At 38.0% G+C, this 14,912-nt stretch overlaps 1 protein-coding gene across 1 annotated transcript in view; it reads left to right on the forward strand.

The window, feature by feature from the left end:
• The window catches only part of LOC140168259 (uncharacterized), a 302,569-nt gene that overhangs the window by 193,695 nt on the left and 93,962 nt on the right, over positions 1-14,912 (forward strand). Inside the window, 2 exon segments of the mRNA XM_072191592.1 lie at positions 1,757-2,035; positions 13,477-13,648. Of these exon segments, the coding sequence (XP_072047693.1) occupies positions 1,979-2,035; positions 13,477-13,648 (229 nt within the window). The 5' untranslated portion in view covers positions 1,757-1,978.

Below are 14,912 nucleotides of genomic sequence, written 5' to 3' on the forward strand. Positions count from 1 at the left end.
CAACACAGTGGGCTATGGAGCAGTGTAAAGTTTGCATTTTTGCCCCCAAAGGTGGGAGTGTTATGATTGTTTGCTGCGGAGGCAACTAGGGTGAGGGCAATGCTCAAGTTTGGCTAAAATACCCCCTCTTTCTTAACCCAAATCATTTGTATTTGAATCATTCAATTTTATCAGTATTAATGACAAAAATTTTCATACTACTTGAGAATTATGAAAGTTATGGCAACCGTACATGCATGGCATATTATAACAATTATTGAGATAAATTAGGGATAAAAAGTGTAAAACCATAGACCGTTAAAGACGCCTTTTGTTACAAAATATATGCAGTGTGGCACGGAGTGATACAGGTATTTTAAACTCATCCACCATATCAAAATGGAACTACACAAAAGAATTTGAACTTGAACTTTGTGTGAGTGATAACATCATACCTAGAAGCAACCCTCTCTTAGTTAAATAAATACTATTTATTAAGCTATGTGAACTGTGGTCACAGAGAAATGTAGCATGTATGCAGTGGTGGTCAAGTGACAAATAATTCCGCATGATTAGACAAGGGTGGACTAAGTAAACACAAAGCATTACATTGTACTAAACAACACTAGAACCAGTGACAGTAAACAAGCTACTGCTAAAACAGGGCATCAGCTGGATCAGCTGTATTACTGCAGTATGGAATCATTGCATTCTGTGATGGTATGTTGGTGTGATTTTGTTTGTTTGTTTGTTTATTTAGTTTGGTTTCTTTTTTTATTATGATGCCACACTTTACAAATAATATTGTACATGCTATCAATAGTTCTTTTATTTGTTTAATTTGTTTTCTTATTTGTTTGCACTTTTTTCTAGATGTAAAGCTAATTATAATTGTATCCTTTTTTTGAAATCATGATTTCTTCATAGTTTAGTCAAGTGCTATTCAATCCCAAAGTATTAGCCTACTTGCTTTCCATATGGACCTTCTCTTTGATTGTAAGAATTAGGCCAGCCAGTTGTTTCTACCCTACTCTTTTTGAAACTGACTATAACATACATGTATAGCCTATGCATGATTCTCTATACACAGGACTGATAGCTTAACATCCCCTCTGAAGGACTGAGTATTCTCATGCTTCATTTACCCAGTAATAATTAGAATTATATCAATTCTTCCATGGGGATAATTTAATATCTCTGATGTTGCCACTTAAATAATATTCATACTTTTTTTCCAAGTCAATAAGCCAACAAGTTTCACCTGCAAGGAATTGAACCCAGGACCTTGTGCACCAGAAGCGAAGATCCTAACCAATCTGCCATACTTGTTTCAGGTCCATATAAGGGACACATGCTAATCCATGCAGGAAATTGATAGCTTTGATAAACTAAGCAAGAAATGGAAGAATATAGCAAGGAAAAGGAGAAAGGAGAGAAGGCCACTCCCAAACACAATTGTACAATATTACTCTTAGCCCTTATTTCGTGAGGAAGGAAATTGGAATTCCAATCTTAAGCCCGATCTCATTTTTTCTTCTCCGTTTTCATTTTCCTTGACATATTGCGTAGCATGATAGTTTTCTGTATGCAAGTCCAGTCAGGCCAAGCCACCAAGGAATCTGAATATTTTTCCAAGTCAATAAGCCAGCAAGTTTCACACTCAAGGAATTGAACCTAGGACTTGATGCACCAGAAGCGAAAACCCTAACCAATCTACTACACTTTCCCTTTAAAAAGTCATTTCATTTTTCTCCTTCTTTTTCATTTTCTTTGACAGATAGCGTAGCATGATAGTTTTCTGTATGCAAGTGCAGTCAGGCCAAGCCACCAATCAGACAAATGTGTGTGCCGCATCATCCAAGAGACTCGTCCTCATCAGCATCACTAGCCTCCTGCAACAACACCAATGTCTCCTCCAATCTCAGCTGCAGCAGCAATACAACTTTATTACAAAGCCTGCAGAGGAGACTAAGTAGCGTTAATACTACGCATCTATAGCATGGCTCAGAAGCCATCACTACCACGTAGACCAACACTTTTAAAACGATATTCAGAGGTGAGTACCTATCCAGGGTCTATGGGTGTACACAGATTTGGGGTCAAGGGTCATTATGTATTTCTAGTATAAGACTTCTAAAATGATATTAGCAGGCAAGTGCCATTAATATTAGCAGGCAAGTGCCTTAATATGTTTACTTTAACCTAGAGTCCGAAGTTTACCGTTTTCTAAAATCCATTTTCCGTGTTGTAATCCGTGTTGTAAAATTTGTAAATCCGTGTCATGAATAAAGCTTAAAATGTATAAACAATGATATTAATATCACAATAAAGTGGTCAATATCGCAATCAATATGCTCTGATTGGAATGTTCTCACGATAATAGGCCGACTATTACGATGTTTGGAGGGATATAGGGGGTTCATGCCTCGGTAATATACCTTTATTTCGGTATTATTAAACAGTATTTTTATCATAAAATTGACATACACAACTCATGATTGATTTTAACATTTATTTCTCTTATCTTTTAACAATTTTTGTCACATCATACAAAAATGTCATTTTCTGTGTTGTACCTCCGATTCCGTAAAACGGAAAACTTCGGACTCTACTTTAACCTACCAAGTACCATTGAAAACAAAATATTCTTTTACATTTAAAGCACCCAAATCTAGCATTTTACAACTTTATAGCCATTTTTCTTGCATTTGCCTTTTCTTTATGTGTCGCTTCCCATTGAAAGACCGTAGAATGAGGACCACATGTCCCAGAAACATAATCTTGGTATTCAAATGAAAGCTGAAGACCTACTAAATGATGACATAAAAAACTAAATTTTCAAAATTAGTGACTTATGTCTGGTTTTGTTTGTGGGAGCGGGTCACATATGCTGGTAGTTGCTCTTGCATGAACTGTTCTGTCGAATAAGATGCACGCGTGCATCACTCAGCAAAAAGGGTTCTAAAAAGCCTTAACACTTTTTGTCCTCTATATGGAGCCCTCATGAAAAAAGTTCTTTTAAACTGAACAAACCCTTGTAGGTTCTTTACATGGTTCTTTAAACCTTTGTAGAACCACCTTTTTGGTTGATTACAGGACCACTGAAGGTTCCAAATACAGGATAGATTTTAGAATCTTTTTGCTGAGATTGATGTGGAAGTCATTGTTTTGCGCATTCCCCATGTGGCGGTCTTTGTTGGATATCAATTACCCACGCTGTCTGTTCGTGAATCAACAAACAAGCAATTTGATAGGGGCACAAAGACAATGTACGCCACATGTGAAGATATGAATAATATATAGTGCACAATAGGCTCACAAGCTTCATTTCTTGCATCTGTCGATAAAAACAGAATAGCTAAAACAATCCAAATATGAGCCTGGGGCTGTAAAAGGATACTGACATTGAACTTGAATTTTTATATAGATGTAAAGTTAATGTAATGCAGTGGTGAAGAAAGTTAAACAGTTACTCAAAGCATAAATTTGTTCACCTGAGAGCTTTGGGAATGTATCACTATTCCTTGGGTAAATATATCAAACTTTAAATAAAAATCCTTTAAAAAAGGAATGGGGCGCCGAATGGAGCTTTGATGTAATGGGCTGCAATGTAACCGTTTGGATACTTTTTTTCTTTAAAACAATAATGTAACATTAGCATAGTAAGCAAAGAAAAAAGATGGAATGCCTTTGGTAACATGGGCTTGTATTAGTTAAAACATAGGTCTGACTTAAAACATACATGCAAGAAAGCGTTAAAAGATATGCTAATTTTAGTTTAATTGAATTTCCCTCTAATCGACACGTTGAAGTCAGTGAACCAAGTTTCATCATACTCCCTAACCACAGGATAACAAGAACCAATGAACCTTTGTTCTACATGTTGCATGGGCATCAATCTGGGGGTGGGGAAGGGGGATGTGTCCCCCCCCACCTTTTGGCAAAATGGTCCATTTTTGTTCTTTTCAACCACTTTTTGACAACTCAGGCAGATTTCCCCCCCCCACACACATTTCAAGCCCAATTGGCGCTAATGACATGTTGTATTGTGGCCTGGTGAATGAAGGGGGTCGCCGTAGATAGCTGGCAAGTGTAACCGACAATCAGGCGTTACCCTGATCGGAACCGCCTGTAAACGAGGTCTTTTTATCATGGATCATCTGCCCCGCCATAATCAGATGAACCACGGGGAGAGCAGAGATTTTTTTTAGGTCCTGCGGGGAATCGAACCCGGGACCTCTCGCACCAATGGCAAAGACCTTAACCAGTGTGCCACGCTGCTCCCTGATGGTTTCCATATTGTTTTAAATTTAAAAATTACATTGAAATTAATGGTAAATTATGTTATTGTTGAATCATTGCCCCCTTCATCAGTCAATTTCTATTGAGCACTTTGCATTGAGCACTCTTCTGCGTAACTGATTGATTGCTCAAGTGATTTAATTAAAGCCATAATAGGGCCTATCCTATTTTGTTCAAATTTTAATTGTGTTATTCTTTGCCAAAAATTATGATTTTATATTAGTAACAACTGTCTGGAAGTTTTTCTATCCATTTGAAGTGCAAATACCATTATATCACTAACCATACTAAATATTGAAATAATTAATTTTTAAGTAATCCAATTGTTGCAAAAAAGGAAAAACATTACAAAAATTGAATGACTGTTGCGCATATTGCGTATCACATGCATTTTACGCACCTGGTATACGCAAATCGCCTTTATATGCACATCTCGCTGTATACGCGTATACACAACACATGTTGTGACAATCAAGTCTAAAGACTTGTACAAAGTCTAATTTCAATTTATGCATTCTAATTTTTGGAAAAGACATGTTTCATTCTTATAACCAATCATTTAATTAAAGTAACACAAAAAAGTGAAAATTAGAGCATAATTTTGATATATAATCAAGATTTTGAATGCTTAGACTTGGTCTGATTTTTGTGACTCGATTGTCAGAAAACATGCAAAAATGTATGTTTTTGGCTCTTTTTTTAAGAAATTAGTAAAATAGTGAACTTTTTCTTTTTTTTTTATCTCCAGTTAGTGCAAAATGTTTTGGCAGAACTTGCTAATATTTTTTTAATCCAAAAAATTATGCTGTATTTTTCTGTGGGGGAGTTAAGGCCCTAGATACTGAAATACATGTATATCTGGCTAGCAGCGGTCTTTGGTGTTTCCCTTAGTGGTATGATAAAACAATTTACAAAGCAATACAAACTTTCAGATTTAGGTACAAGTGACCTTTGACCTAAACGGAAGTGGGCAGGCCCATAACCAGAGGGGCGGCCCCCAATCCCAAAATGACCAAAAAGTCCCCTTTTTACCCAAAAAGTCAAAAAAGGTTTTTTACACCTTTTTGGTCAAAAAAGGTCAAAATTTGGGGGAAAAAGTCCACTTTTTCAAAATCCGCCCCCTGATCCAAATTTTGAAAAAAAAGGTCCACTTTTTCAAAATCAGCCCCTCAAAATAAATCCTGGTTATGGGCCTGGAAGTGGGTAATATCAAATGGTCTTAGCTGAAATGTCAAATTGGTTCACATAAAATGATACACTTGAAATTGTAATATCTGTGGATTCTTGATTAACAATGTCTGCACCATGTATGTATTACATGTTGAAACTGTTCAGCAGCTTTTAGATAAGAAAGAAGACACTAATCACTGGCGTGTCCAGGATCTGTTCCTGCGGGGGGCTCAGAGGGGCTTTCAGAGTTACGCAGGGGGCATAATGGCTAAAATCGCCAAAACTTTTACATGATTTTTATCAAAGTGCAGGGGGCTTCAGCCCGCAAAGCACCCCCCCTGGACATGCCACTGCTAATTAGTAGAATACCCATAGATGCGTCTCCATAATGTCATAGCATCCATCATGAATATTCATAAGCATTGTAAATGCCCAAGATATATGATGCGATAAGCTTAATGAGTCTCATGTGAGTCATATCGACTCCAGGGAGTACAGTTTATTATTATGCCTCCACCGGAGGTATTATGTTTCCTGGTTGTCCGTCCGTCCGTCCATCTGTCCGTCCGTCCGTCCGAGCTTGCGAGTGCAATTTCTCGGAACTGGTTATGCGTATTGTGATGCAATTTGGTGGAGGGGTGGGAATTGGTGGTCTCCAAATTTTAGCAGGTTTTTGCCGCAAAATATGGTAATTGAATACCTAATTTGCATAATTTATGCATATCAAGCAATATAACCTTGTGCATAGATTATCTGGAGATCTGTACGAGTTACAGTGATGAAACTTGGCGGACAGTAGCACAGCCAGAGGTTCTTGACCTGATTTGCTTTTCAGCGAAAAATTTGCTAATCGCAAGGTCATTGTGAGGTCATTTGAGGTCATCCGGGTCAAATCGCCATATATTGTTGCACATTCATGAAATTTGGTGGGAGCGACTACTGTAAGAAGAGAAAAATGTCAAGGTCATTTTGGGGTCATCCGAGGTCAAATCGCCATAGATTGTCGCAGGTTCATGAAATTCTGTGGGGACGACCACTGAAACAAGGCAAAAATGTCAGGGTCATTCGAGGTCATCTGGGGTCAAATCGCCATAGACTGCTGTAGGTTCATGAAATTTGGTGGGAACGGCCACCTTAGTAAGGCAAATAATGTTAAGGTCATTGCACTGGTTAAAATGAAGGGGCGTCAAGGTGGAGGCATTGCGGCCGACGCTTTGCGTCGAGAACCGCGCAGGTCGAGAACCGCGAAATTCTAGTTTTCATAATATTTTTGAAATTGGCTATAGCTTGAGATCACTGAGAACCCCATATTTCTATCATTTGTTAAAAAGTTATTAAAAGTTTAGTCATTCCAAAATAAAGGGTTATATCGAAATACTGGCATTGCTCTCCATATCTGCATGTTACAATTTCTGACTTCTGACTCATTTTCTTGATCACTTGATCACATCACAAATTTGCTTCGGATAGGGCCAAGAAGTAGGGATCTCCCAAAACTATGATAATGCATTAACCTGAAGAGCAAGGTTGGTCATTAGTCATGTTAATAAAGACATCAAGCAGATAGTTGAATATATGAATACAAAACCCACCCAAGTCCATACTGGCCAAATTGAGTTATGCATGGGAATTTGTTGCTATACATAGACCAGTCATATGTATGAAAGAACAACTCAAATTCATCCCCTGTGTCTATTGAGCATGTGAAAAAATAGCACGTATGAAAGAACTACCCAAGTCCATGATTTGAGTTGTGTAACACATTGATTGAAATCCAGTATATATAAAAGTCCACTTGTAACACATTCATTGCTGGAGTGACTTTTGAAAAAAATGGGTTTAATCAAGGAAAGTGTGTGGTTTATATTACATGGCAGAATGCTTATCAACATTATACATACCTGTGTGTTTTATTTTGTATTATCTTACCAGTGTTAATCTCATTCCAACATTGTTGTTTTTATATGATTCAAAAAACCACCAAAGTCCAGCATTGAAAATGAACCCCACAAAGTCCATGAAATACTAATCGTCATACCTAATACAGTTTAACCCACTCATTTGCACGTAAAACTTACCATATTGACCAGGTATATCTAACTGAAGGAATTAAAATGATACACAGGTTTTTTTCTCAAAATCACTTCCCGTGGACTTAGGTGGGTTTTGTATTCATGTATTCAGTTGCTTGCACGCATGATAGATGAAGCATTGCAAATTGGTTCCTTAAATGAGATATTTTATGTTGATGCGTCCAATGCACTCCCCTGTGGGGCTCGTACATCGGATGCATAACAAACAATTGAACATTACTGTGAAAAACAAACACACAAAAATCATAGACTAATGAAGACATAAGGCAAATTCCTTGTGCACATGATAAATGAAGCGATGCAGATTGGTTCCTTATGACATATTAATATTTTGTCTCTTTAGGGATCACACCACTAAATCAAGTTCCTATTCTTTTATGTGTTAAAAGGTACCCAAGAAATCATCATCTTCTCATGGTTATAACGTCATCGTTCATTCAAAACACCATTTTTCCAAAAGTTTATGATATATTCTACCCTAGAACCAGCATTTTTTTGGTAGTTGAGCGGCTCAATTTTTCGCAGTGGTGCATCGAACATGAGGTAAACCATACCAAACTCTACAGCTCAGCGCCTCTATGTTGTGACATCAGTTGGTCCATGGAACCAAAAAACCTTCATAAAATTTCAGAATTGTAGGATTTTTCATCTTTTTATGCTTAGATGATTAGAAAAATATCCACAGAGCACAACTATCACCAAAAAATTGGCATATCAGCCTTCATTTCGAACTTTTTTCCCCCATTTTAATGAACCTGGTATGGTCAGCGAATTAAACACTGGTTCTTATCTCTTCAGTCAGATAGGGTTTAGACTATGCCATAGTCGAATTTTATTAAAAATATGTTATTATTCTCATGATGAAGCCATTTCGTTGAACTCAAAATTATACTGATGTCTATTAAAATCAAAGTATTCAATAGTAAAATGGTCATAAAGAGTTAAAAATATCAGATAATTAGTGACAATAAAAGTAATTGAATGCAACATTATCTTGCATAATTATAATGGCTCACTTTATTAATACTGAACAATTCTGATGTTGGAATCTACCAGTTTATTGATAGCGAACCCCGAAAATCCGACTATGGACTTTGAATTTTAAGCAGAACTTTACCCCGGGACTTTGCTCTCTAAAAACACACTGTCAAGCATACTTGTTTATAAGTCCATTAACCACAAGTACTAAGCATGGTATAGTACAAGACGCGCTAGATGTTTGATGAGAGATTAACTTTCGGCGTCAACACAAAAGCGCCATAAATACCACAGATAGTTGTGTGCGGTGTAGTTAATGGTACTGGCGCGGGCCCGAAAGATTTAAACCATAGCGAGATATGGGCGACCAATCACAAGGCAGATCCATTTAAAGATGCATTACATCATGGCCAACTCTCCATAGAGTCCCGTGTTAAAAATCTTAACCGCAAAGCAAAGTCAGTAGTCCACTTGGGAAGCTAACAAACAGAGGGAGTGCGGTGACTGAAAAGATCAGATACAGATGTGAAAATCTATCAGTTGCACACAAATCAATATAAATCAGAGTTTTATGCTTAAATGTAATAGCCAGAGTATGCAAAATGGGCAAGTGGACTACGGAGAAGTCTAGATAGGGTTGGACCCGATTTAGTGGTGTGATCTCTTTACAAACAACTGAACATTAGGCCATTGAACTGTGATAATAGTGAGAGAAACAAATACGAGCTCATAGCTGTCAGCATCTACATTAAGGATATTTTACTTCCTATAGAAACCTTGTAACATTTGGAGGAGTTACAATATAAGTGAATGTGGTTGAGGAAAAGCGAATGGATTCTTGATTCAGGTCAGACCATAGCCTATGCAGCTCATAGCGTAGCCTATGGTTTCGTTAGTCCGGGGGGGGGGGGGTGCAAAGCCAGTACTCTTAGCTCCCATTCAGTAAACAGATAGTAAAAAAAGCAAGAATTATTTTGTTAGAATTAGAATTATCATATCATAATTAATAAAGGAATATGTGACAACAGTGACATGTGCAGTGGACACAATGGTGGATAAATCCTTTTAGCTCAGTAAGGCACAGCGTGGTTAAGGAAAGTCATACATCAAGAAGCATCCCTCCTTTTAAAAATAACATACAAGGATAGATGTAGGCTACGTGTTTGAAAGCACACACAAAATTCTTTCAGGGTAACAGAGAGGATCAATATATCGAGGGTTTCGCGTAAGTATACCTGCAATAGCTGCCCTTTTGTAATAGAACGTACATTTGACAATTTCTGCATTCTATATTGTAGACATTAAATTATATGACACCTGGCAGATATTGCAGTGCCCTACCTGCAATAGCTGCCTTATTGTAATAGACCATACATTTGACAATTTCTGCATTCTATATTGTAGACATTACAGTATATGACACCTGGCAGCTATTGCATGCAGAGCCCTACCTGCAATAGCTGCCTTATTGTAATAGACTGTCCCTTTGACAATTTCTGCATTCTGTATTGTAGACATTAAATCATATGATGCCTGGCAGCTATCGCCGATGAAGTCCTCTTATGCTAACCCTCCAATATGTCTAGAAATTTCTCGCATGATCATGTCAAAGCACATCATGATACTGATAGTGCATGTTTTCCACTGCAGCACATTCATCAAGATGCTTATTGAGCGATTCCATTTAAAGCCTACCTTCCCCCTGTGGAAGATTTTGGAATTATCTTCCAGAGGGGTGTATTTCAAACGGAATTGTCATGTTAGCCAAATCTATTTGAAACTCACCCTCCGTCTTGGGTTCAATCTGTCTCAGAGGGTGTATGAAATTCAAATAGAGCTGCCTAATGTTTCCATTCCATTTGAAATTCATACTCCCTTTGTGGAAGATATTTTCATAACATTCCACAGGGTTAGTGTACATTTTAAATGGAATATCTAATTTACAATGTTATATCATCATCTTTTGACAGTCATACAAGAAAACCCTTCCCCTCCGGCTTTCAGTAAATTGCCCCTGACAGTGCCTGAGGATTTAATATAGATTACGCTATGTGGCAAAATTCACATCATGCAAGGTGAAGAAACTGTGGGTTTAGACACACCATACATTTAAAGGGACATGTAATACAAACATCGGTCACTGTGGAGTTGTAGGCTATTGAGAGTTAAATCCTTGATTCTTGTTTCAAACTTTTTGATCTGGGAGGAGGTAACTATTTCATTATTCATTTCATTAATTCTGACACATATCAGACGTCAGCACTAGAACCAAGATAAACAATAAAACATGTTAAAGCCATATTATAACATTTGCTGAGGAGAATGCCCTCAATTTTTTTTAAATTCTGGTTTTACACGATTGTAATGTACTTTAGTCAATAAAGATACTCTGCAAAAATCAAGACTTTCTAAGGTGTTGTCGTTTTGTCAAATTCTGAGATTTTGAATAAAACGATGGAACCGGCGATTTTATTGTTACGATGGAAATATTAGTCGAACACGTATGCATGGTACGTACACGGCGTGCGGGATACACATACACACACACCCCGAGGATCGTACCACGGGAGTAACATGCATGGGCATTAGTAGTAAATTCCTTTACCTCACTTGTCCTGCTCAAAAGGGGACATATCTGACAGTAAAAGCTAACATTTTATGGAAAATAAATACTGATCTATCTGTACAGAAATGTTATAATATGGCTTTAACAAACTCATCAGATGTGTTTGACAGTAAAATACTTCCTCATTGGGAACTTTTTTCAGAAGTGTAACCATGGAAATGCATCACATTTCATTATTACCCCACTGATATGAAAAAATATCAAAAAGGTCCACTCTTTGTAAAATCAATAACATCAGCCCTTTTCAAAGGAAAAATTGACAAAAGGTCCACTTGTTAGCCTCCCACCCGTCCCAAAAATAAACCCTGGCTATACGGGACTGCCTGAGTTAGTTTATAAAAAGTGTCTGAATTCTTCCTCAGTCAAATGGAGCAATGAGATAATGCATTTGGTCAGAAAATATCTTCATGTCAGGTCAACATTGATGAAAGAAGAAAAACCCACTTGCATCTAAATGTTGATACTCAATCAAAGTGATTGTATCAGTGATTGGCCAAACCAGAATCCCTAAAATCAGCAGCTTAGCTGGGGGGAGCTGGGGGAACTGCCCCCACAGATTTTTTTGCAATGATAAAATAGGGACGTTAAAGTGTTATTAAAGTGACTGAAATGGGTCAAAAAATGACAAATATGGTTTAAAATTTAGGTTTTGCCCCCACAATGAGACAAAACATTGACAAATCAACTGCTCAGTGCCAGAAGTGGGTAAGTGCACTTACCCACTTACCCACTTCTGGCACTGAGCAGCCCTGAGCAGTCGAAATGGGGACAAAATTTTGGCTTTGCCTCTCCACAATGTTGGCCACCCTGCCTATACTGCCCATAGTGTATAAAAAAAAGTTTACGGTCTATTCTAGTACTGTAATATTCATTTTTGAAAATGAACGGGACACAAAGATCATGTTACACAAGGCTTGCACACGCGTGAACAAGAGGCTGGCTACACATTGATATGTGTCTGTTCATGTTTGCTTGAGCACATTGATGATGTTCATTTAGCAATGTTGCTGACCTTGACAGTCGTATCAGATAACATCTCGCTGGAGAAAATAGAAATGATTTTAGGTGTTCTTTAAAGGTATGTTTAAAGAAAATAATCAGATGGTGGGCACCGTGCATTCTCTAAATTCAGTAAATTTCCATCGTTAACCGTGTAATTGAATGGGATTATTTTGAAATTTTAAAACGCTTTAAATATCACAAACAAATAGGCCTATGTTAATAAATAATATAAATACAAGCTAAAACCGTTGGGGTTCGATAATGAACCCAACCAAAACGGTAGCACAAACTTGTAAATGTACCGACGTAAATATTTTTCACTGAGTGAAATTTTGAATTGTTGACCCCAATTCTTTTTTGCCCAGGGCGCTTAAGAATCTAAAAAGTGGGCGGGGGATGGGAGGAGGGGAAAAGGTGAATACCAAAAAAATTCTCAAAGATTTTCAATGCACATTTAATACTTATATAGCAATATTAGCGAAAAATTACATTGCCGATCATGGAAACATGCGGTATGGATCTATAGTCTGGACAACCGGTACACATAAAATTGTGAATTGTTTACCCCAATTTTGAGACCTGTGTGTTCCGATGATCTGTGATGTACCGACAACAGTTCATGATGGCCCAGCCACAATACATTCTGTGTAGCTATACACTGATAATATATAGACGAATCCAATGAGCCAAGTCATGGTCAGGATTTGGTCGAACATCTTTGGGTAGCCGCTAGCACCAACCTGGTGTTTTGAGCGTCCAATTCTGCAAATAAAAGCCGCCTAACACCTAGAGAAGATGCAAGGACGAGGAGGGTTAATAGAATAATAGCTAATAATATTATAATGGAGATAATTCACGAGGTAATCCCGTCGCATCTATTCATACATAGTCCTTTTGTTTGCAAGTACATCAATGCATAGGTACCGCGTGTAGTTAATCCGATTATTATGTCACTTCAACAGCGAATAGACCAGCTGTGTGTTTTGTCGAAGGGAACTATTGTAAACTTTTATCTTTCTTTTCATGGAAGGTGTAAATCGGGTGATGGAATGCAGTTTAAAATTTCCGCCAAGGCCGAATCATTTCACATTTTGAGTGCATTGTAGCTGACGGCTACCGAACTAAAGGCTGCTAGTCAGGTGTAGGAATGCGTAAATTTGTATTCCTCTATAGGCCTGTCAGTAAGATAGGTAACAGTGTGCTCTTTTCTTTACTTTGAAGAAAGCGCTTTCAGGATTGGTAGGATTTTCTGCTTCTGATAACATTCTCCAATGATGTAATTGGTATTATTAACTAACATTATTCTATCTCTTTTTCTCTTTGCAGTCTTCCTTATTACACCCAAGTTCACTTCCCCGACATGTTGACCATGAGGAAATCGTCAAGCTCCTCGGTGACATCCCTTCACGACAAAACCTGTTTCATACCTCATCCACAGAGGGTTCAACAGAAGCACCTAATAAATACACAAGGCGCTTCAGTGAACTCGATTACGAGAGTGAGTATATTCTTATTATGCATCGGTTGCATCATAGATATTCACCAGCGAAGTGTTACGTGTAATCCGATTATCACCATGTCAACTGGATCACGCTTCTGAGTTCTGCACCACGATCGAAATGATCGCTACACAAAGTCTATGGCATGTACTACAAATTCCAAAAGGTGTGTGATCCAGTTACCAGGGAGTTATGTAACCACTTGGCTGGCGAATAGCCCCACTGTATGATGTTCTTTTATGGTAGTCCGTTCACAGTCTCCTTTGTAATAGTGTATTTCATAAAATTTTTAGATCTTCTCCCATATTCCCTCTTTCTGTTTAATACTCTCTCTTTCTTTCTCTTGATCTTTTGCCATCCCTCCTCTCTCTCATAAATTTTCTCCCACTTTTTTTTTTTTCTGTCTTTGCTCTCCTTCCCGGTGTCTCTTTGTCTTTTTTCGTACTCTTTCTCTTGCTGCATTCTTTTGCCCATCACTTCGCTTTTCTCTTGTCTTTGACTCTCCCTTCCATGTGACTCTGTCTGTCTCTTGCACACTCTATTTCTTGCTTCATTTCATTTGCCCTCTCACCTCACTTTCTCTTGTCTGTTACTCTCCCTTCCATGAGACTCTGTCTGTCTATTGCATACTCTTTCTCTTGCTGCATTCTTTTGCCCCTCACTTCACTTTCTCTTGTCTTTTGCTCTCCCTTTCCTGTGCCTGTGACACTTGTCTGTCTCTTGCACATTCTATTTCTTGCTTCATTCTTTTGCCCTCTCACCTCACTTTCTCTTGTCTGTTACTCTCCCTTCCATGAGACTCTGTATGTCTATTGCATACTCTTTCTCTTGCTGCATTCTTTTGCCCCTCACTTCGCGCTTCTCTTGTCTTTTGCTCTCCCTTCCCTGTGACTCTTTGTCTGTTGCTTGCATACTCTTATTTCTTGCTTCATTCTTTTGCCCTCTCACCTCACTTTCTCTTGTCTGTTGCTCTCCTTCCATGAGACTCTGTATTGTGTATACTCTTATCTTTACATAGCCGTGACGTTAGTCACGGCTGTGTCTTTTTTCTTACAGGTTCTTTCTTCTTTCTTTCTTTCTTTCTTTCTTTCTGCCGACCACTACATTTGCTCTAGCACTTACATGCTTACACCGATTTTGACCTAACTTGGTCACAACCATCATTGACCAAGCCCCTACATGTCATATGAAACTCGTGGAGTCAAAGGTCACGCAGGGGTCATAGGGGTCAAAAACGTGATTTCAACTCAAAATGCTTCTTCT

Source organism: Amphiura filiformis, chromosome 13 (assembly GCF_039555335.1).
Source record: "Amphiura filiformis chromosome 13, Afil_fr2py, whole genome shotgun sequence".
NCBI lineage: Eukaryota > Metazoa > Echinodermata > Ophiuroidea > Amphilepidida > Amphiuridae > Amphiura > Amphiura filiformis.